Here is a 22333-nt window from a genome sequence, read left to right as displayed (position 1 = left end):
GTCTAAAGACGAGGGTTGGGACCATATAGAGCCCACCCATCTCCGTCTCTTTCTGCCTGCCAGCTGTTGGCTCCATTTATATTGAATGAGGTACATCTAAACATGGGGTAACATAAATAGGTAATCCTCCTTCCTCTGCCACTCCTCTATTATGCAGTAGCTAACTTTAGCCTTAGAGCAGAACTCTCACAGAGATAGAGCATCACATCACACCTGGCAGAAGTGAGGTGTTTGGGCAACTGGGGCCGGAGTGGGAAATAACAAGTATGTTGCAACAAGAAGAGAAACTAATATTTGGGCATGTGTAGAAATCCTATATCGAGCCAGTGGCATCATCTGTATCTAGTTAGAATATATGCAGTATAACATAGAGTTGTGTGTTTCCAGTGGCAGCTGTGAGGAAATATAAAGCTGAGATGTGTGTGTGAGTATTCAGATCAGCAGGGATCTCAGCAGTACCAACCTGAAATCTTACATCCATACACCTCGAAGCGAAGTGCGATGCCTGTTTCCCAGGTAACGGGTCGGATTCGGACGAAGCGTGTCAGCGTGGGTTTGGGCAGCATTGTCTTGGCAACGTCTGTCGGGTTGGTGTTGCCTTGGAAAACCTGTGATAGAGGTGGAAGGAGAGCCAATTATTGACATGTTGAATTGAGATGCTGGTTGGAAATTTGTCGGAGACCTTGGCTGCATTGAATCAGGAAAAGCCATTCAATGCGATTAAGATACAGCAAATCTGAAAATATTCAACAGGAGCTGAATGATTGGTCGTGTTTTGTACTGGGAAAGTGCATTAGGTAGTGTTGGAAAATCCCCCCAAAAATCTAAAGAAAATTGAAATGACAATCTTTCAATGTGATGCATGTATGACCGACTAAACTGATTTCCCCTGTCACCCCTGCGTCTTGCGCCACATGACTGTGAAACCTAAGGCTGTAAGTGTAACATATTGGTTCAAGATGTCCTTTTTCTGTCCTCTAGTTCCAGATTTGGTTGAGGTTTTACTGCAGTGTCTTGGTTAAAGGTCAAAGATGCCACTGTTCTCCCCTGGGGTCGGTTGACAGTTTACTAGCACCACACCAAGAGGCCGACCACCCGGCAAAACAACTCCCCACAGTCCGTCACAGTTCATTCTGGGTAATTGAATCACACCGGTGTACATGTGACCTTCTGACCCGCCCACGGAGTAGCTATGAGGCAGAAAGGAATCCAGCTGAGAGGAGCAGGATGGACAGACTGATAGAAAGGATCTGATCCATTAGTCCATGCAGCCTGCCTCTGTAGCCCCGTCCTTGGGCAAGACCTGCCAACCGCATCACCAAGGGACTGCAACAAAGTCATCCACTCTCTTAAATGTCACGCCGCTTGCTAACTGTAAAGTGGCTTTTTCCACAGCTTAGACGCCAAACTGCAGGCTCAGCATGTAGCAAATGGCGCCCCTACGCACAAAAGCACTTTAGAGTCCGGAAAAATACAGGCCTGGTCCTCCATGGCACCTTCAAGCCGCCACTTTACAGAAGGGACTGTGTACTTTGGGGAGACTATAAAATAATAAGGCCTGGGGATATGTACTGTGTATACAGCAGCACAAACACTTGTTTGGATGCTCTGAACTTTTTTCCTTGCGGCCTTTTACTCAAAAATGCCTTGGTGGTATTTACATGTCACACATGTGCCTCTGACCCCTCTAGAGACCCACAGTGGATGGGGTGCTTGCCTCCAGATGGACAAAACCTGGTCTGAAACAGCAATCAATGGTTACAGCCTGTCACGCTCCGGTCAAGCATACCATACCATCCCTCCCTTCCCTCCTCTTCTTTTCCTCTCTCTCCTGGATTCTTCTTTACCAGCTGCTCAAACAGGACAGGCTTTATCCCTATCCCCTTTAACTCTTGTTTGTCAAGTCTTTTGTCATCCCTGTCTTTTCTTCGTCAAGTTGACGAAAACAGAGACTACATTCCTTATTTTATCCTTTCTATAGCTACTGAAGTGCTGCATTTCTGTGCTGGAAAATACCAACCACTTACAGTATGTACTGTAGACAGTGGGTGTATTACCATACACAGGGAAGTGTATAATTGTACATTGGGAGACAGACACTCAAGTACATATGGCTGGGTATTCCCCCTTTTGTTGAGTTCAAAGGCAACTTGGAATAGACCACAATTCAAGTCAGCTGGCTGCTTCTTAGAGACAGGATATTTCAAGTGCAGTTCATGCGCAGCTTGGGCTTTTATGACGCAGTCACTGGTCAGGCAGGAGTAAAAAAATACACATGATCTAGTCTGAGATGATCGTCTCACGTAGAGCTCAGGGATGATTCAGATTATCATTTTCAATTATAGTTTTAGAGCCTAGAGATGTAATTAGACCACCGCTGGGTAATAATTAATGAGGAACAGGGTCCCCTACCTTCTGTTTGGAGCCTTCCTTCAAAGTGATCCAGTCCTCTCCATTAGAGCTGACGTCTACTTTGTAGGACTTGACATAGTAAATCCTCTGTGTCTCCTGGGAAATGGCGCCCTGGGTGCCAACGGCCGAGACGAAGCGCAAGAAGCCAAGGTCCACCTGTAGAGGGTAAAGAGAGACGACACCTGAGGAAATGCTGCTTGAAATCTTCTACAGGAGCTGTGGGAATGAGCCAAGATGTTTCCTTTAGGTATTTAGGAAGATGATGCTTAACTGGAGCAGATACAGCTGAAATACAGCGCCTGTTAAAATGCATTAACAATTTCAGTAGGAAAGGCTTTCAATGCATCGTCTGTGTTAATAATGCACCGACAAGCTTAAAATAAGAAATATAAGCCCACTATTAGCATCACCTCTGGCCACAGTCTGCTACCTGGAATTTAATAAACAGCAATGAAATGATATTCACATTAATGAAAGAGACACAGGATGACAACTTAATTTCCTGAGATGGGAGACAAGAGCTTATTGGATAAAAGTGAATGTTGAATACAGCGAGGTCTGCAATCACATTATCAAAATTGGCCAGGAGGAAAGAGAGATACAAAAACGTTGAATATCAAATATTGTGGCATTAAAATATGCGGGGCTTTATAAAGTAATGATGGACTGCGGTACATTACTGGAGGGCTATTATATATTTACACAGAGAAAGCCAGAGGTGGTACGGTCAGAGAATATCTGGGTGTATGTCTGTTCTCATTGCATGTATATATATTTTTATGTGTGTGTGTGTGTGTGTGCTTCATTCAAGCTGATGCTAGGCAGAGAAAGTCACTGGTTTGCATCAGACCTGTGTCCGTCTGCCGACAATCACTGCCCGGAAACGCACACACAGTCCTCTATATGTCCCCCTGGCTTCTGTTTCTCTGGTAAGAACTGCTTTTAAACTGGATTTTGATGATGTTAATAAAGCTGCCTAACTTGACTGGGACCACAAGGCCTGACTGGCAGCCTGGAACTGAGGTCCGCTATGGTTAGTTCTCGGACACACAAGGAATTTTCCAACCACGAGTGAAAACTAATTGTCCCCCTTTGACCTCGGTGGAGGCCACTTAACCCCACCGTATCATACCTCCATCCATAACAAGAAAAAGAGTGAGCGTATTGTGCAAGTGGAAAGCTTTAAAAGGACTGCTAACTCCTCGGCGTACTGCATGAAGCAGTGAGCTTCATTTTAACAAGCGTTAACACCGTCTCGGACAGGCCGAGCTGACGTTAATGAGGAGTAATGGTGTTGCGTGCCGACGCTGCAAAAAAACACAGCGGCGTGGCAGGATGACGGAGCAGTGGTAGAAGAGGTTTCCAGATCACGATGAGAGAGACGAGGCCTTTGATGTTGACGTGAGATGGAACGGCAACCAGAGTCTTAAGTCGATTAATAAGGAGATCTTTGGTATGTGGAAGGGTGTGTAAGACACAGTGGAATCCTTTATGTGAGAGAGGGCAGACGGACGCAGAAGCGTTCACATATTTTAGAAAATCAAAGCCAGTGGTCTGCCACCAAAAATCCCCATAGAGCCCCGTACAGTCAGAGCCAGCTAGCTTTAGTTGGGGACTTGGAGCAAAGGGCAGAAAAAGGAGACTCTGCATGCCACAGGACGCTGGTCATTCCTGCTCCTCAAATTCACTTCCAGAATTTAAAAGACATAAACAGATGGGAGCAATAAATGAGGTTCCACCATGCTATTCTCTCACTCTCTCTTGGCTACTCAAAAGGATTTGGATGGATGGAGACTAACAAAGAAGACACACACACACGTCACATACAGAGACAGAATACTTTTGTTCCTGTCTACAGGCTCATGGGGCTTATACAGTAAGTCCCAGATTTCTTTTGGGTCCACAAATAGAGACAAAATCAAATCCCCTCAGTTCCAATTTAATAACGGAGGAGCTGAATTCCTCTCTCTTAACGGCCATATGTTCCAGTGCTGGATGAGGAAAGCATAGCGGATGGCAGCGTGGCCCGTGCTGGTGTGTATTTGCCAGGCAGGTCTTTAACATCTGTGCCTAAATGGCCAGCAGGACTCATTTTCAATCTGAACCAATAGCAAAGCGGCTTATTAAAAAGGCTTACATCAAAAAGGGGCTAATGGGAAGACGTGGCCTTGGGATTTTTCTCAAAAAAAACATCTCATTAGGTGTAATGGAGAAGAAGAGCCTCTGGGAATGAAATGAGTGGCAGGGCTAATTGGGAACACTCATGGGTGCTCAGACTCAAACAATCTAAGACCCTGAGCGTGCTGAAATGTGGGTGGTTTAAAGAGGGCTGGACGGACGTATGACTTTAATCAATATTCTGGGCCAGCTGAAAAGTCTTTTTTTGCTTTTGTAAATTCCAGTTTTTATTTCAAGGGTACTCATTTTTGAGGGCTTCTGTGCTATATTATGGGCGTGGTGAATTGGCCAGTTTTAAGGAGCTGAAAACTCTCAAAAAACATACTTTCATCATTTGTGGTTCTGTAGAGATGCTAGGGCAAACGCATTTATTGCACGCATTTGGCGCAAAAGCTGAAATGTAATGATACTGAATATATGAGAGTCCAAAAGTGGCATCGGGGTAAGCTATGGTGGGATGTGACCAGAGGGAAGAATGATGAAAGAGTGGAAAGAAGACGGAGAAGAGCGCATAGGAGAAAGTTGGGAAGGGATACAAGTCGCTGACAGTGACGCCTTGGAAGATGTGAAGGACAGAAGCATGGGGTCTCAAGTGAAGAAGTGCACAGACTAGATCAATTTCACAGACACAAGCTGATAACGGAGACTGGGTAATGAGCAAAGCATGATTTATTCACGGCTGGTCGCTGGAAGCAAAGTAGCGAGGACGACGGAGGTTACGGGTCAGGGAGAGTGGATGTAAAGCACAGTCCACCCCACACCACAGAGACCAGTGAACACAAACAGGCCCAGATAATGATTACTAGTGGGACTCCTTTCAGCCCAAAGCCAAGCCGCACTAGCTAAACTATATACATCAACTAATAACACTTGGAAATCGCACGCATACAGTGCACAGTGGATCTCGGACAATGTGTATCACTCTCTGATGATGAACGGTTTGTCATCGAGCCTTGAAAGGCTGAATCCCGCTCAATGGATGATGTAATCACTGTGCAGAAAGGGATGAATTATGACTCCTAATTTAGCAACTATAGGGTTCAGCTGCATTTTGGGACTTTGCTGATCTAACAGAAAGATGCCTGTGTCCGTATGCCATATTGTTATTTCTACTATGAGAGTGCATGTTTGGACTGAAGCCCACCTAGACAAATGACACCATACATTCTCTGGGCACGCTGGTGCACAATAACTCATATCTCAAAGGACACACACACTAAGCCATAAACATGCCAGGGAAGGTAAGAAATCACAGAGACATCTCAGAGTCTTTCCATAAAGCAATGTCTGGCTCATATGTGGGCAGGACTTCCGTGCGTCCTTGTCTCCCAGGTGTTTTTTCCTGCTCGATGGGTGTTCTCTACTGGTGACTCAAAGCCCCTTGCCTCACAAACAGCCACTGTACACGGCTCCTGTGACTAACGAAATCGAAGAAGCAGGAAAAGAATTGGTCATGATCGGGCTTGTAACATCAGTCGCTTAAAGCCTGGTGTGCATGCAATTAGACTGAAATTTGATTGAGGCCTGTGTGTGCGGGAACAAATGATGGGGAATGACAGACGGGCTGTGTGTTTTTATTTATGTGTGTTTGTATAAGTTCGAAGAGACCATTTTCCAATTATCCCTCAACAGCAGCGGCAGCTGTGGGCGAGATCATTACATCTATCCCTTACTCAGAGTATTGTCTGTGCTGTGTGACTCAGACGGGCAGCAAGGCCACATGATATGTATTTCAGGCTAAAGCCTAGTCATTGTTGTGTGGGTGCAGTGAGGAGACATGCGGTTTATAAGACCTGGGAGGGAGAGAGGGAGGGGTTGGGCGTTCAAGAAACAGCAAAGGCTCAAAAGCTTTATCTCTTGCTGCTTGATTGGCTTATAATTGAGTTGCCATGAAGTTGTATGCAGCAATCCGTACTCTGGGAGAAGTTTACCGAATTCTTTCTTTTAAATCCATTTCCCTGCTTCCCCAAACAGAGGGGAGAAATAGCTTCTCATCTGTGTGTGTTTGTGTGTGTGTGTGTGTGTGTGTGTGTGTGGGCTGCTGACTGAATAACCGAGGCCTCTGGGGACTGAGTTTATTTGTTTTTCCTCACTAAAAACAACAAGAGAAATGCCGAGGGTGAGAACGGAGGGAGCGCTTCTCTATGTTCTAAAGTCAAAGAGCAGCTGGTAGACATAGACTCCTGGAAACAACCTCTGGGAATGATTTATGGATCTCAAAAGAATGGTGTAGTTAGAAAAAAAGATAGCCTGGAATCATTATGGGCCATCAAGTATGTGCAGAGCCTCTAGTCACTTTTTTATGCATTCACAATCTGAATATGATGTCCTTTTGAAAATACATAACGCTACTTTACTATGCAGCTAAAGACACACTTTCTAGCCCCAAATGCAGCATTACCAAACCAACTTTCAGCAATCTGTTCACTCATTTCCTCTAGTTGGGTAGCAGAAGCTTTTTGGACTAGCTGTATTACCTGAAAGTGTAATTAATTCTCCGTTCATGAAAACTGTATTACTCAAATGCTGCAGGACCTATGAACTCTGCTCACGACCTTCCATTTATCACAATATTCACCTGACAGAGTCACAGTTTTTTTTTATAGCCCCCGACACCTCTTTGGAAGCATTAAATTATGCATGCCGATCATCTGTTTTCCCGACGAAGAGGGATGTATAGGCTGGACAACACAGCTATAATAAAATAGGAGCTCGTCTGCTTTGTTGTGTGTGTGAAGTGATATGTACTGCTGCATGATTAAACAGACCAGCTGTTACAGGAAGCGTTTAACAGAGGGTTTTTTTGAGAGTTCCTTCCGTCTGAATCATCTTAAAGACTTTAACTCCAGGCCTTAGTCCTATCCTTGCAACACACACATGACTAAATGCCCCGAGTCACGATTATGAAACCAAGAAACAGTGATCAGGGAGGAAAGGAGGGCGACCTGAAGGTATGTCATGTCTGGAAGCTCTTGATGATCCTATCCCGGGATATACAGCTGTGGAGGACCGTTTAGTGATGACGACTGACTCTATAGCTGTACGGAATTGTTTTAAGACCCTGAAAATGACACTGATTAAGGCTGAGCTGCCGAGTTTTTGTCTCGGAGGACTTAAGCGGCGCTGTTTCATTTCATTACATCATGCCATCCCTCATGTTTCGATTTCTAGTGCAGCTTTTGGGCTATCCTCCACTCGAATGTGCTTCTCTATCCTGCCATTGATTTTCCAATCGAGAGCGAGGCCTGGGAGCAGCGATGCACAGACAGCGTCCATTGTTTCCATTTGTACGACAGGATGATGATCTCACCGGCAGCCACATGCCAGCCTCCACTCCTCCGCTCTCGCTAGACTTTATTAACCGAGAAGCTGCTGTTAATTACCAGTCCATATTCTAATTACTCATCACTCGGCACGGCGGCAAGCCCTCGAACGGGGACAGAAGTGAAGACAGACACAATGGCAATGAAGGGGGCATTTCTGCAACTCGTTGACCTGGGGTAATTGGAAGCACATTCGGATGAGAAAGAAAAGCAAAGCCCGGCAGATGGTTTAGCGTCTTAAGTTATCTTAGACGTTGGCCGGAGCGGTTGTTGTCATCGAGGAAGCTTGCGATTAGTGGTTGTTTGGTTGGGGAGGCAGTGGAACTCAACCTGTTATCTTTGCTAAGTGGCCCATGTTTCACAGTGCAATCATTATGGATTTACACATGTTTTAAACTCCCATAAAACCCGTGACAAGTTCCTCTGCAAATGGTTTACTCTACCTTGAGATAAGTATCACATGCAGGAGGTAAAGGTTGTGCAAACAAACACTGATATACGGGTAGATCACCTGGTGGAGCGCGTGCCCATAGAGGAACTATTTTGGTTATCAGAGTTATCTAGAGGCTGATAAATCCATAAATACCAATGAGGTAATTAAGGTATAATGCATCCTGGCAAGAAGATAATGGCAGAAGCCATTGCAGCTAAATTATACATATGGAGAGCAAAATCAACTCAAGCTAGTGTATAGGATAACGTACTGTATATTGCCATTATGAGACGCTCCATAAAGTGGCTTTCAGGTATTGACAGTGGGGTTCTCTCCAAGACAGTGTAAATTATTCATGTTTTGTGTGTATGTGCGATCAATGGCAGCTGTCTGACAGAGATTCAACCTTTGGTTTTATTGCATCATTCGGATGCTAACTCTGTAACTCTCTGTGACCATAAGATCCTCTCTGCCACGTCTTTGATAAAAGCCATTCCACACTATGTCAGTTTCTTTGCAATCGAACCGAGGAACCATCAGTTTTTAGGCCATGACGCGCCATAAACACATTACCTTCGTCTTAGAAGTGTTACGCATCATTCAGGTTTTCCTCATAGATTCAGTCTGAGTTCATAATGCAAGGATCAGGCTATAAGCTGCATAGTCTGGGGGTGTATACTTTTGTTTTTGCGGCAACCTACTGCAGAAACCCCTGTTGTTCATCCTCTTAAGCTTCAAAGACAGTCATGGCTCACGCAGGCTGATTGTATGCACAAATCTCCCTCTAGCCTGAAATAGATCTGTAGACCCTAATTTTTCAAGAGATCTGACAAAGGGAGAAAAGGGAAGAAGAGAGAAGTGAACGGATCTGAAAGGAACAAGGAAAAACTGAAATGAAGGCCTGTTTTGAAGGATTATTGCCTCTTTCTTTACCCCGTCCTCAAGCCGCAAACACCCTCAAAGGACATCTGTCCATCTCTGTGTACACCAAAGGGTTGATTAATGGCCCGGCTAACCCAACACTCAATGCTGAACCACACCAATCTAATTACCCATAGAAGAGCACACAGACTCCAGCATCTTGCCCAGCTCCTCTCTATGCATCAGAACGAAGCAGCATTAAAATGGATGACAAATCTGGATTATGTTCAGTAGAAAACGAAGAACAGAGTGAAGGAAAATGCCCTGGAATCAAAAGGCTGCCTGTCATGAATAATAAAAAAGGTCTGTCTCAGACTAGAGTCAGGGAATGATAATGAAATAAGTAATGAATTGATTATCATGCATCTGACGGCGCACTGAGATGATTTGTACGTGCCGCGAGGGGGCCTTAGCTTGTTGCAGCACTACGTTCAGGCATAATGAAAGAGGAATGAAGAATTCTACTCTTTCGATACCACTTGTGGTAATTGGGCCTCTGCTCAGAGTACTCGACACAAGTGCATCGCGCTATTTCAAAAACATAAATTACGTGGCAACCACAGACTTGGCTCTTTCCCTGCGTTTGAAATGAGAAATTAGAAGAGCCCCAGTTTCGATCTGATTAGTATTGGGAAATCAGCATGGCTATCAGAGCGCATCCCTTTTAAAAATTCAGATTTTACTGCCAAATCAAATCCTCAATATGATCAATATTACAGCAGGGAGGGTCTAAAGTGGCAACAAATCATTGTGATCACTTGTAATTTCCGCTGACAAAATGGCAATCCGGGGAAGAGAAGCCTTCAAGCCCATGCTTTTACCCCTAATATACATATCTGACTATAAACAATGGATTTTCCTTTCAGAGAGAAACATGCTTTAGCACAACAGACTGTCCAGCTGCTAGAGAAAGTGGTAAGGGAGGCCATGTTTCACCCTGATCCACTCAGATACACGCTGAGTTCCTCTGCAGGACAATATGGACCTGGCCAGACCGTCTTCCTCAACCACAGAAACAAATACGCATACATGGGCAAACATATGCATGGGAGACTGCACTCAAATCCTCTCAAACACTGATTGAATTAGTCTGAAGGAGCAACAAGAGCCCCTAAGGACAATGTTTTTATTGCAATAATAATAAGGAAAAGCTTGCTTATGGCCCACCCCAAGCAAATATTTGGCTTTGGGTCAGCTCTATTATTCATCCCCTGAGGAATATGTGGGGGCCAAACCTTTCAGCAATGAAGCAAAGACTGTAGAAAAACAGTAGAAAAAGAAAAACAGTCTGGGCATTTACAAGGCCTGAAGGCTTTTGGTTAATAAATCAAACCTGTTTCCAAATCTATCAAGGTAGTGTGCTTGTGTTACAAGGGGGGTTGTGTTTTGTGAGTTCACTGAGGACATGTGACTTAAACCCATCTGGGAATGGAATAACTAAATCCTTAATCTTGCTACATAAAGTTCCCCCGGTGGGTGATGATCGCTTCGTGCAGATAAGCCAGCAGACAGGAAAATATGACAGAGACTGTTTGTGTGTGTGTGTGTGTGTGTGTGTGTGTGTGAGGCTGGGCAGTATGCCTGGACTAAATCCCAGCATCCCCGGAGGCGGCCACTGTTATCAAGGAAAGGGGAAGTTATCAGGTAGGACCGGAAGACAGACTGAGAGAAAAGACACAGACAGATAGGTAGACAGTGACAGAGAGAGTGGACACAGGCAATTTCTGTGAAGCGTGGACTCCAACACCCGGAGGTCCATCGGGCTGACATTTATCATCAAAATTGTTGAGTGTCGTCGGTGTTATGGAGACGCTGAACCTCCCGAGACTGGAGGACAAACCAATAACACTCCTACTGTGTTCACACAGGAAGTACTCTTCCATTACTTCCTACTGCGACTCGCCTTCAATAACATACTGCAGGCAGTTGGCTGCTATGGTTTACTCCAGATATTCTCAGTTACTGTACTTTAATGTAGATTTCTTAATAGTTTAATCAAATAAGGAAACTAATGAGAATGGATGTGGTACCTGAATCCACTCTTTGTTTGAGTCCTCGGCCGGCGTCCATGCATTTTCATAGTAGTTGAGTCTGGAGCGCTCTGGGGACCAGCTGGGGTTGTACTGGGATGAGGCCATGATTTGGTCCGATGTTATCTCTCCTGATTCCATTCCCAAAGGGTCGCTACAGTCAAAGTCTAAAGGGAATGAAAAAAGAAAAGCGGTTCAGTCGAGTCCTGAGCACCACAATGTACCCAGCGTGGGCTTTCACTGTCCCCCAGAATCAAGAACTCTGGGGAGGAGGACACCACGCGACAGGCACTCAGCGCTGCTCGCAGGAAAAGAACAGCAACGCCTCAGTAAATCCTTTCTGTTGCTCTCCTTTTTTTTAACTTTCTAATGGAAGCCGGATGGAAGTGTTTCACATTAAGACGTAAAAATGTCTTCATAAAACATTCAGTGTGGGCTAAGATTAAGCCAGTATTAGCCGTTTAAGTGACTTTCACTCTAGTCATTTCTTCCACTGACTGGATCTGTTTCCCTCACCTCCCTGTGGGCAGTTTATCTCTTTTGCACACACTGACTATTTCGCCCTCTCGGTCTCTTGGGGGAGTTTAGGTGTGTTTAGTATCTGTATTTTGTGGCCATATATCATACTCAAGGGCCCAACCGCCTATGTTAGGAGTGGCTTCCCTGGTTTGTGTTGACGTGGGGCGCCCGTTCGGAGGCTTCCTGGACTCTAAGACTAAAGACTTAGACGGCTCAGCTTGGGGCCGGCCTCTCTGACCCCTGGGGTTCAGACAAGCTGACAACGGTGTGGACGGAGCTGCAGCAGCAGTTGGAACGAACGATCTGACCTTTTGATCTGAGCAGGAGTCGTATGATGTCACCACAACAACCCAGAGCCATGGCAAGGCACACTTTCACACATTTATGTGGACCATTATTCTTCTCATTGTTTATTTACTTCATTTTTTTGTTCGTGGTTCTAAAGTGATTAAGCCCCTTGACAGTGTTTCTGTTAACGGTCGTCTATAGCCATGATGTTCCACATCCGAGATTGCTCCATTGCAATGAAATTTTGCCGGATTTCCCACTTTGGATGTTTGTTACCTTCCGCTTCCTTCCGTTTTTTGTTTTTTTTTAAACTACGGTGGATATATGAGGACTATGGTTAGATCTCCTTAGATCTCTGCAGAGTAAATCCAGACAGCTAGCGAGACTATCTTCCCAATGTGAGTTTTCTGTTGCATAACTAAAACTTTTGAACATACACCTTCCCGAGGCTATTTTGCAGCGGCACCGTGGCTCTGTCCAAGACGATTGTGATTGGTTAAAAGAAATGCCAATAAACCAGAACCCATTTTTATTTAACCCTGGAATGCTGTCTGGACTAGCCAGACCCTCCTCAGCAGTGCTATGGAGGAAGGTCTGGCAAAGCGAACTGTAGTTCACAAGCCTGCTTCTTAAGATGCACTTCTATAACAGTCCTTTCGCTTGCGATTGTGTGTTCACGGTTACACACACACGTGCACATACACACATGCTATGTGGCTGTTGCCTATGAGCTAACACAGATGGTCTCCCCATCTGCCACTATGCTAACACACCTCAGTCACCGGGTCAGAGTGTGCATTTGGGCTTTACAGTGTCAATGCATGCTTGCATATGTATACGTGCTCACACATGCAAGTGTGTCAGAGTCTTAGAGCGAGGTTGCCAACACGGTCTCGCACCTTTCCACCCTCATCGTCGTCTCTCTCTCTCTTCGCGACCCGTTCTTGTCAGACTTTTGTAATCAGACCCACATCACATAGACAACGTGGATCCCAATCACACAAAGAGGCGTTTGTTTGAGGCTAAGGATGGTATCTGATCATGTGGGTTACTGACCAAAGCGGGGCTAATAGCCGAGAAGATAGCGACGGTGGTTGGATGAGATGGGGAGGGTGGATGGAGAAACGGGGTAAGAACAAAAGACAATCCCGCCTTTCATCACCTTATCACCTCCCATCAGAAGCTTTCAGCTCGAGTGTACCCTTCCCTTTGCCATGCGGAGGCGAGAAAATCCACCGTGTATTATGCATAAGGGGATTATGAATGATTCAAGGGGGACAAGGCTGGAAGAGTGCAGACAAAGTTTCGAGATTTTTATTCCTATATTGGTTAAGCCTTGGTCGGTGATGTAAGACCAAGCAACTCATGTAAATGAAGATATTTACTGATCGCCTCTTAATGCTGAATTTGAAAAGTTGATTTGTGCAATCTGATTTTAGATGTGTGATTAAAGCGACTCAAGTAACTCGGAGGAAACTGAGGAGAAATGACATCAGCAGTCATCGTTGTGCATATTACTGTGAGGTGGTGGAGTTGTGTGTGTGTGTGTGTGTGTGTGTGTGTTTACCCTGCGCCTGTCTTCCCTCTGGGCAAGACCAAATCCTTTTTGGAGATGATTAGTAGATTTGTTGAATGTCATCCATCTTTGTTGCTATTCACAGACTGACTGTGTGTGTGTTTGGGGTGGTCTAGCCTCTGGACAGATTTATGGCTCCTACGAGCTCTCGTCTTTCTTAATGAAATGTAGTCAGAGCATTTTGCTACACGGGGTCAGGGGGTCGAACTCTGCGATGATAATGCTGGATGTTAAAGCCCTAGGGGTGTGTGTCCGGGGTGGTCACTGGTGGGGAAGCTGCCTTTTGGAGTCTGTCTGAGCTCACAGTGTGTTAACAGGGCTTGTAAACCACGGGAGGCAGACTTGCTTGTACACTGTAACACATTACCCAAATAAAAAAACAGGAGGTGTTTATTTATGAACTCTTAAGCTCTGTTAAACGTGTGGGAATTCATCATGATAGAACCATGTGTGGCTTCAGTTGAAGACATCTGCTTCTTGCTTTCGAAATACTCTTCGGGGGGTTACTTTGTTGCACTTTTATTCAGGCTCATTCAATCCAGATGTTTGATTGAACAAATCTCTCTGGATTGTTATTTCATTTTGATTTTTACATATATTTTTTTTGCCTCCCTGACATCCCAATCTGTCTAATTTCCATTGTTTTTATGCCAGCTCACCCTCTGGAACAGTCCTTTCGATTACAGTGAAGTTGGCTGAGAAGCCTTCCTTAGCGATGGCGCTGTCAGTGTTGATTGTCAGTGCCAGGATGCCCGTGTAGGAGATGATCCTGCCTGGGGTGTTCTGCCCACAGTATCTCCCAATGTATGGACCGACTGGAGAGAGAAAGGAGAGAAAGCACAAACATTGTTACATGGGTTAGACTTGGGTTAACTCAATATTTGTCACAGCCATGTCACACATGGGTTTAACAACCGACTCCTCCCCACTGGGGTGTGAAAACTAGAGTGTCAGTGAGGTAAGGCACCGGCTGCATTTTTCTTTACCACATAAAGACGCTTAAGAAAACAATCCCAACATTCTTGCTTCCCTGTCGGAAACAAAAAAGAGCAAAGAGGGCTCTGTGGTCTGGGCAGGTCACGGTCTCTGTCTATATGCTGGCTGTAAATTCCTTTGCCGTTTCTTTAGTTTGGAGGCAACACAGCCGTGGCCGGCTGAGTCGTGTTGAAGTAGAGTGGGCAGAGACAATAGGGAGGCATTAAAAGAGAGAGAGCAATAAAAGCACAAGAGGGACATGTTCCACTGAGCAGACTGAGGGGAATGGGGACGCAGGAGGGATGGCAAAGACCGAGTGGCGGAGAAACATGGGAAACGAGTGATAGGGAAATGTGGGAGAACAAGAGAGCACAATGACCTTGCCCTTTGTCTCTGATGTGTGCTATGATCCATGCACATGTGTGAGTGTGTGGTGTGTGGGGACCTGCAGCTTATCTGTGATACGTAATGCTATGATCAGCAGCGAGTGACAGTCCTACCTCCCTGCAGCCTCCCGTCATCTTAAACATGCCACTTTCAGTCCAGCTCCCATATGAAAGGCAAAGGCCGGGCCAAGGGGAGGTACGGGGGGAGGAAGATCCGGTTAATCTTCGTAACCTAGGTGGCCTAGTGTATGCGTGGGAATCTACGAGTGCTTTTAAACCCGCTTTGGCATGGGCTGAACATAAAAATGCCATCTCCCCGATTATCTGCATCACTTCCCAGTGCTATGAAATTTTAAAGAGCCTCATTATGAAGTCTGCATCCTGCCTGCCTCTCTATTCCTCAGGGAAGAGGGACGAGGGAGGAGAGGTTGTTCTTCCACAGCACCTGTCCAGCGAGGTGCGAGTACCCCCGGCCAGATGCATTAGGCCCGTACATCTCCCATCTCTACACACCCCAAACGGCGGGCATGCCTCCAGGCTTCTGTGCTAATGCACTAGTGATCCTGCAGGCACCACAGGAGCCACCTGGCAAAAGCCGACACACTATTTTCCTCCCGTGGCTTATTTTTATACAAGGCTGTCTGTCACATGAACCAACACTTGGAGGGTGTGATGCCATGTCAGACACAGCGTAGTGTCCAATTTTTTTTGCCACTCTTGGACAAAAAAGATTCCGCCGTGTCTTATTCTGCTTCTTTTGCGTCATACTTTTTTCGCTGCAACAAGTGAGAAATCTCTGAAGTTGGAAGTAGCAAAGGAATTGTGTCTAATCCAGAGCCTGAGGTACTTTTTCTTCGTAAAAATATGCATTGGAATGTGATAATACTGAGACATATTCTCAGCTCTCCAAGCCTTTCCGGGGTCTCCTTTATTAATCAACACAAATCCGGCAAATTAAATGTATGTCCTACCACTAGTAGAGAACTACAAATGGGTTATGGAAAGACATGGTGGAATCAAAGGTCAACTACGGTCGATTCAAATATACAGAGACGTAAGTTTGGAGAACATTGAACTTCAAGGAAAACTCACTTGAAAAGGCGCTGTGATTTACACTTTGACCTTCACTCGGAGAATACTGATGTTCTCCAGTTGGTTGAATGCTCCTAGATAAGATTCCTTAAATTTTCAGCCACTGATGAGTTTGAAGAAAGCTTTCATCTGGTCGGCCCCCCTCGTTGGAATAGCCAGGAGAAAAACTGAAAAACTTCAAGAGGTGAATTCTCTCGCTGAGTTCAAAGCTTTCTCCCGGACCATGGAGGGATTGCTTTTGAGCACCACGTGCCCTCTCTCACTCTGGACCCTGTCTTACACCCGGCACTGTGCAGAGCAAAGCCTGACGCAAGTGTATTTGCTAGTTTAAGACTAATGCAGTAGTCAATTTCCAGTCCAGTGCCCACGTCTGAAGTCTCCTTTATATAGACCTTAGTGGTCCACTAATACTGTATCTGAAGTCTCTTTTATATAGACCTTAGTGGTCCCCTAATACTGTATCTGAAGTCTCTTTTATTTAGACCTTAGTGGTCCCCTAATACTGTATCTAAAGTCTCTTTTATATAGACTTTAGTGGTCCCCTAATACTGTATCTGAAGTCTCTTTCCCAAAATTCAGCCTTGGTGCAGAATTACAGCGACTAGAGCCAGTCCCACAATGAGCTTTCCTTAGTCTGTGCCATTTCTGAGTCTGTAGCTTTTGAGGAGGAGAAAAGGGAGGCAAGATGGAGGCTGGGGTGTGGCCTTGATTGACTGCCACTTTGCTCCTCTTAAAGCCATGATCTCTCTCTCTCTCTCTCTCTCTCTCTCTCTCTCTCTCTCTCTCTCTCTCTCTCTCTCTCTCTCTCTCTCTCTCTCTCTCTCTCTCTCTCTCTCTCTCTCTCTCTCTCTCTCTCTCTCTCTCTCGGGGGGATCACATTTTCTGGGTGGGCAAAGGGAAGGTAACCTCGCCCCTTATGACCTCATAAGATCAACCCATACATTTTCTTAAAGGCAGAGCAGAATACTTAGGATACCTAGCCACTGCGGGACCATAGGCAGGCTGGGGGAACTCATATTAATGTTAAAAAACCATATTAAGTGAAATTTTAATGCCATGGGACCTTTAAGGGAACGGGCATTGATCGCGCCATTGGCTGACAAAAAACCTGGTCTAAAGTCAATGACGCAGCATTTCATTGTTATTTTAAGGCCTGCTTCACCTAGCGGAGTTTTGGTGGCGTAGTGCTTGTTCCATTTACGATCTGATTGCATGCTTTCACTTCCAGCACGATTAGATCAGTTTCTTCTCCTGAAAACCTCTCCTTTCTTCTTAGCAAATCCAGCATCATAATAGCAACGCGCCAAGGTAGAAACTCGTTTTTTTTGTCAGGCGATTCACGCTTAAAATAGGGCCCTTCTGACTCTTAACGACTGATTTTTTAGACAAATGCTATTTTATGCCGATATTTTATCTGAATCATTAAGGGAGCTGCTGCCTTTGCTCAGCCCTGCGATCAAGAGACGTTGGCTCTCAACAGCACCAAGCTGGTTCAGTTCAAATACTCTCAAGGCGACACAAAGAACTTGAATTCCTTTCAGAGTCATATCCTGCAAGATCGAATTATGTTTGAACAACTTAAATATCATAGCCTAACTTAGACCTCAAATGTGCAGAAGCTAACAAATCCACGGAGCCTGTGACAGAAAAGGAAGGGCGGGCGGCTCTGGGAGTTGAGCGATGACGAGGCGTTCACACTCATGCTGACAGACCCTTGGACCCCTGCCAAGTCTGGTTGAGGCAGTTAGCCCACTGTCCCGGTTTGTGTAAAACTGTTCATTTTCACTAAGAAAAAGCAGTGAGAAGTTAAGTTGAAACCCAACATCTGCCTTTTAACTACAGGTTAGCAGAGTCAATAAGCAGTGGGATTTCAACTTTTTTATACCAGTGCTATTTTCTGGAAGTTTAAGAAATGAAAAAGCACAATAGTATTATTAACAAAGATACAACTAGTGTATGATTACAATAGAGATCTCTCATGGAAAACCTCTTGTTTTGTTTTGTCCCACTTTAAATACCAGGTAAAACAGGTCTCAGCTCGCTCACCTCCAGGGAAGCCATCCCAGATCTCCAGTCTGTCATAGCGGCAGAAAACACCAGTAGGGGGAGTCGGGTCGGGCTCCAGCTCAAAGCTCTCGAACTCCAAGATGATCTCGGACATCTTGGGGGCAAAGATCATGAAAGTGCAGTCCAGGTTGTTGGGGTACTTCTCTGGGAAACCAGGCGACTTTATGACACCGCTGTTGGAGGTGAAGTTCCTGGAGCATTCGGGGCCTGCAGGGGGGAAACGAGATGGCAAGTGAGAAGATGAGACGAAACAGGCAAAAAGGAAGGGGCGGTGTTGATTCTTTTGAATGACTGTTGGTTAAGTGATCTGTTTCGGGTGGCTTTGTGTTGTGGATATGGAGAAGCTCTGTCCCCCAGCTGGTCTATTGATTGGAGAGCAGTTTACAGCCCAGAGCTGAGAGACCACCTTGATAGTTCTTTTATTCACTAGAGGCTACATCTGGGTCTCTCAATTCTCCTCTAAGTGCCTTTTTTCCATTGTGTGTGTGTTAAATCTGTAACTCCCAGAACATCTGGACTGTGAGGGTAAACATTTGTGAAAGGCTTCAATCACCGGAATTGGGGAGCGATGAACAAACAGCTTGATTCCCTATGCAAAAACCTGTCCTTCTCACTAACATACACACGCTGACACACACACACGGCTGTGAAACATATGAGTGGTGCTCAGACAGAATTACACTGTCAGTGATGGAAGGCGACGGCAAGGACTGTGCATACAACGACGCACAAATTCACACGGAAACTCACAATTTCACACGAGGAAAAGTCAAAATATTTATTCACAGCTCCCCGGAGAGTTGCCTTTCTGCTGATGTGAAGCGTTAACACATTTCTCTGTGTTAGCAACTTCTCAGAGCATCATAAGCACAAGATTAGGATTTTAGAATGAGTGACGTGGTAAAAAAACAAAAACAGCTGCAGGGAAAAATTTTTTTAAGAGAGTGATAGACATTAAGTTGTGTTTACTATGCATGCACTAGCACTGGGCCAGATTATTACCAAGCCTGGCTTGGGAAAAAAAAGAGGACTACTGTCATTTAGGGCAATTATTTGTTGCCATTAGTGGCAGAAATGTTTACACGATAATGTCATTTTGATGCTAGTCTGACAGCCGGGGTGATGGGCTCACATGGGGCCGACCGAAACCATAATTGCAGGGAGTTATCGCTAGATAAAGCCTCCTCGCTACAGTCATTGTAGCTCAAATAAATGTGGCACTCAAGCTTCTTACTGGGCCCCTAATTCAAGACAATCATGCCCACTTTAGCCTGTCCACCAATGGAGTGAGTAAAGGGACGTAGAGCCATGTTGATTTTCTCTCTCCCCAAGTTTCAAGCCACAGCGAGCGACGTTTTGACTCTAAAGAGAGCTGACATTTAGTGCTGCCGCTAAAGTGTGGCTTTCGAGAACAGTGGGCACCATTAATTTCACAGCTTCCCCTTGTATTTACCCGCCGGAAAATGGAGAGATTTTGTCAAGAGAGAGAGAGAGAGCATCGGCCGAGATAAGAGGGTTGCAGGATGCTGCAGTTCTGCACTTTCCCTCGCCGTATTTGTGGAGAAATGTCAGACAGTTTTGGGGGAAAAAAACTATAGATGCGAGCCACTTCTTTGAAAAAGGCACCCATGATTCGCTGAGTGCTCTAGACAACCGCAAAGTGCATTTCAGGTCAGTGTGTTGAATTTCCTGTGGATATTGGCTCAGAACTTCACTCTCCATCCTTTTCATCAGCCTCCACCATGACTCTTATCTCAGCTCAGCAGTTGACCAGAACAGATTTGGTCTTTGGGAATGGTTCCCTTTGAAAACCAGTCAAAATCCAGACAATCTAACGCCAACACTGATTCAAATATTCCACAATATGTTGCCAGTATTGAGTTCAGTCTTACATTTTATTTAAAAAATGCTTTTGTGAAATGTAGAGTGTGGCTTACAGTAAAAATACTATGTAATATAACTCTCCTCTCTAAGCTCCCTATGGCGCCATTTTAATGCTACCAAGCCATCACCCGCCATTAGCATTCCATTGACTACCATTCATTTTGGCGCCACTTTGACAGAGAATAACTTTACATCTGAAGCATTTAAAGACTCTATTTGTCTGATGTTTATTTCTATAGAAACACGACAATGTATAAAAGGCTCCATTATCTTATACCTCACATTATGGCTCCGTAGCAGACATTTTGGTACAGAGTAAGCTCCCAGGCAGTTTAGACTTCCATTAGCTGTTCTGGTTTAATTACTAATGTTAACTAGCATTTTAGTTAGCAGTAATTAGTCTGTGTCTATGTTAACTAACATATACCTACACTCTCTGTCTCTGCTGATTGGGAATGACTGACATTTCTCACGAAGACTCACAAACTTTCAGACATGTTTCTAACATCGCATCTATGACCGAGGCCGTGCCAAGGACAAACTCTCCTATAGTCAGTTTTGTTTGTGCTCTGCTACGTTTCTACCCCCTCAAGAAAAGGACGGAGCAAAAACATCACAGACAAAATCGAGTGGCGAGAGAAGACGGAGCACTCTTGCCGGTCCCACCGGCAAGATAATGACCCAACAGATCTCTTTTATCTAGTGCCTCCACATGGGAGGGCTTCCGTCCCCAGCTCCCATCACATCACCCAGGATGCTTTGTGCTGATATATATATGCGCGAGAGGCATTCAGTGATATCAGTCACGCTTCTCAGTGGCAGCGTCGGTCGGTACATGCATCTGTGTTGACAAGGAGCTTCAGGAGACAAATATATCCCATTGTCACCCACATGCCAACATCCCTGACCCTTCTTCTCTCTGGTTCTCCTTTATTCTATCGCTCCAGTGGCTGGTGTCTTTCCTGGCAGATGTATCGCCTCAATATAAAAAGGCGTTGAAATAGAAAAGGTTTGATGGAGGTGAGGCTGAGAGGAAACACACACTATGATTGTTCCATTTCATCTGAGATAAAAAACAAAACAGTTTGGCCACAGTGCACCCAGTAGTCCAAACACTGCTTTTAAACAAACAGCTGAATTTACGACAGGAAGCTGGAAGAAAGAAAAAGATGTAACCTTGCACACTACATTTAGTGGCAACCTACAACCAGGCGCTCAAACATTTACTGCCCGCGGTAATGGATTACTCTTGTTTATATTGAGGCCTTCTGCTCTGGATGGGAGAATGTCTCTGTGGGTCTGCTCGCTGAGTCATTTGATTTAGAAAATTAGATTTAACCCTCCTGTTGTCCTCGGGTCAAATTTGACCCATTTTCTAAAAGTTTCCATGTCAGAAATTTGTGTTTCTATCAAACAAAATGTCCAAAACGATTACAAGGATTGTTCCATACGACCCGCTTTACAAGTAAAATAAAGGATCAGTTCACTCTCTTAACTTGGTAGTTTTATTCAATTTTTATGGCATTTGAAAAATAAATAGATACTTTAAAAAAAGTGACATAAATGGCAGAAAAAGGTTAAAAAACATTGTGAAAGAGTGAAAAAAAATGTGGAAAAAGATGACAAGCAAGACATCAAAAAAGGGGGGGGACGACGAAAAAAGTAACCATAACAACAAAAACATCGGAAAATGCAGCAGAATTGTTTTTTTAATATGGACCAAGAAAAACAAAAAGTTGCATAGTAGGCGAGGGGGTTAAGGTGGATCTGATTTCAATCTTTGCACGTGTTAGAGATGGAAATGAATCTTAAATAAATATGATTTCAACATTAGGGATCAGTGTCCCTGATGACTTGTCTTCTATGTCTCTATTAGGCTGTTGCTGTAAGTGCTGAAAGCATTAATCATTAGAACAACATTGCGCCAAGGAACAGGCGTTACATGTAACAGCCTCTTGCTATTTTCATTTTTTAAATCTGTCTCTCTCTCGATTTTCCCCACTTCTCTCTTTTTTTTCCCTCCATTTATTCATCTCTCTCTTTCTCCTTCATATGGGTTATTAGAGGCCAGAGCCATAGGGGCTGGAAGTGTTGTCTTTGGACTGCTCAGTAAATCACCACTGTTTATGTTCCATGTTGCTCTCCGGCTGATCATTAGCCCAGTTCACAGACCTCCAACCCCCATTTTTGCCCCCCCCCCCAACCCCCTTTCCTACCTCCTTTCCCCTTCACTCTGTCTTGTCGTTACG

The 22333-nt window shown here is 44.8% G+C and overlaps 1 protein-coding gene across 2 annotated transcripts in view; it reads right to left on the bottom strand.

Moving 5' to 3' along the window:
- Window positions 1-22333, bottom strand: part of nrp1a (neuropilin 1a) — a 61268-nt gene that overhangs the window by 14075 nt on the left and 24860 nt on the right. For both annotated transcript variants that reach the window (XM_034861990.1, XM_034861991.1), the window contains exons 5-9: window positions 18180-18407; window positions 14340-14495; window positions 11298-11464; window positions 2413-2568; window positions 464-608 (exon numbers count right to left, since the gene is read on the bottom strand). In XM_034861990.1, coding sequence (XP_034717881.1) covers window positions 464-608; window positions 2413-2568; window positions 11298-11464; window positions 14340-14495; window positions 18180-18407 — 852 coding nt within the window. The remainder of the gene's footprint in view (window positions 1-463; window positions 609-2412; window positions 2569-11297; window positions 11465-14339; window positions 14496-18179; window positions 18408-22333) is intronic.

The sequence above is a fragment of the Etheostoma cragini genome, chromosome 22 (assembly GCF_013103735.1).
Source record: "Etheostoma cragini isolate CJK2018 chromosome 22, CSU_Ecrag_1.0, whole genome shotgun sequence".
NCBI lineage: Eukaryota > Metazoa > Chordata > Actinopteri > Perciformes > Percidae > Etheostoma > Etheostoma cragini.
This window is presented reverse-complemented; position numbering and strand designations above follow the sequence as displayed.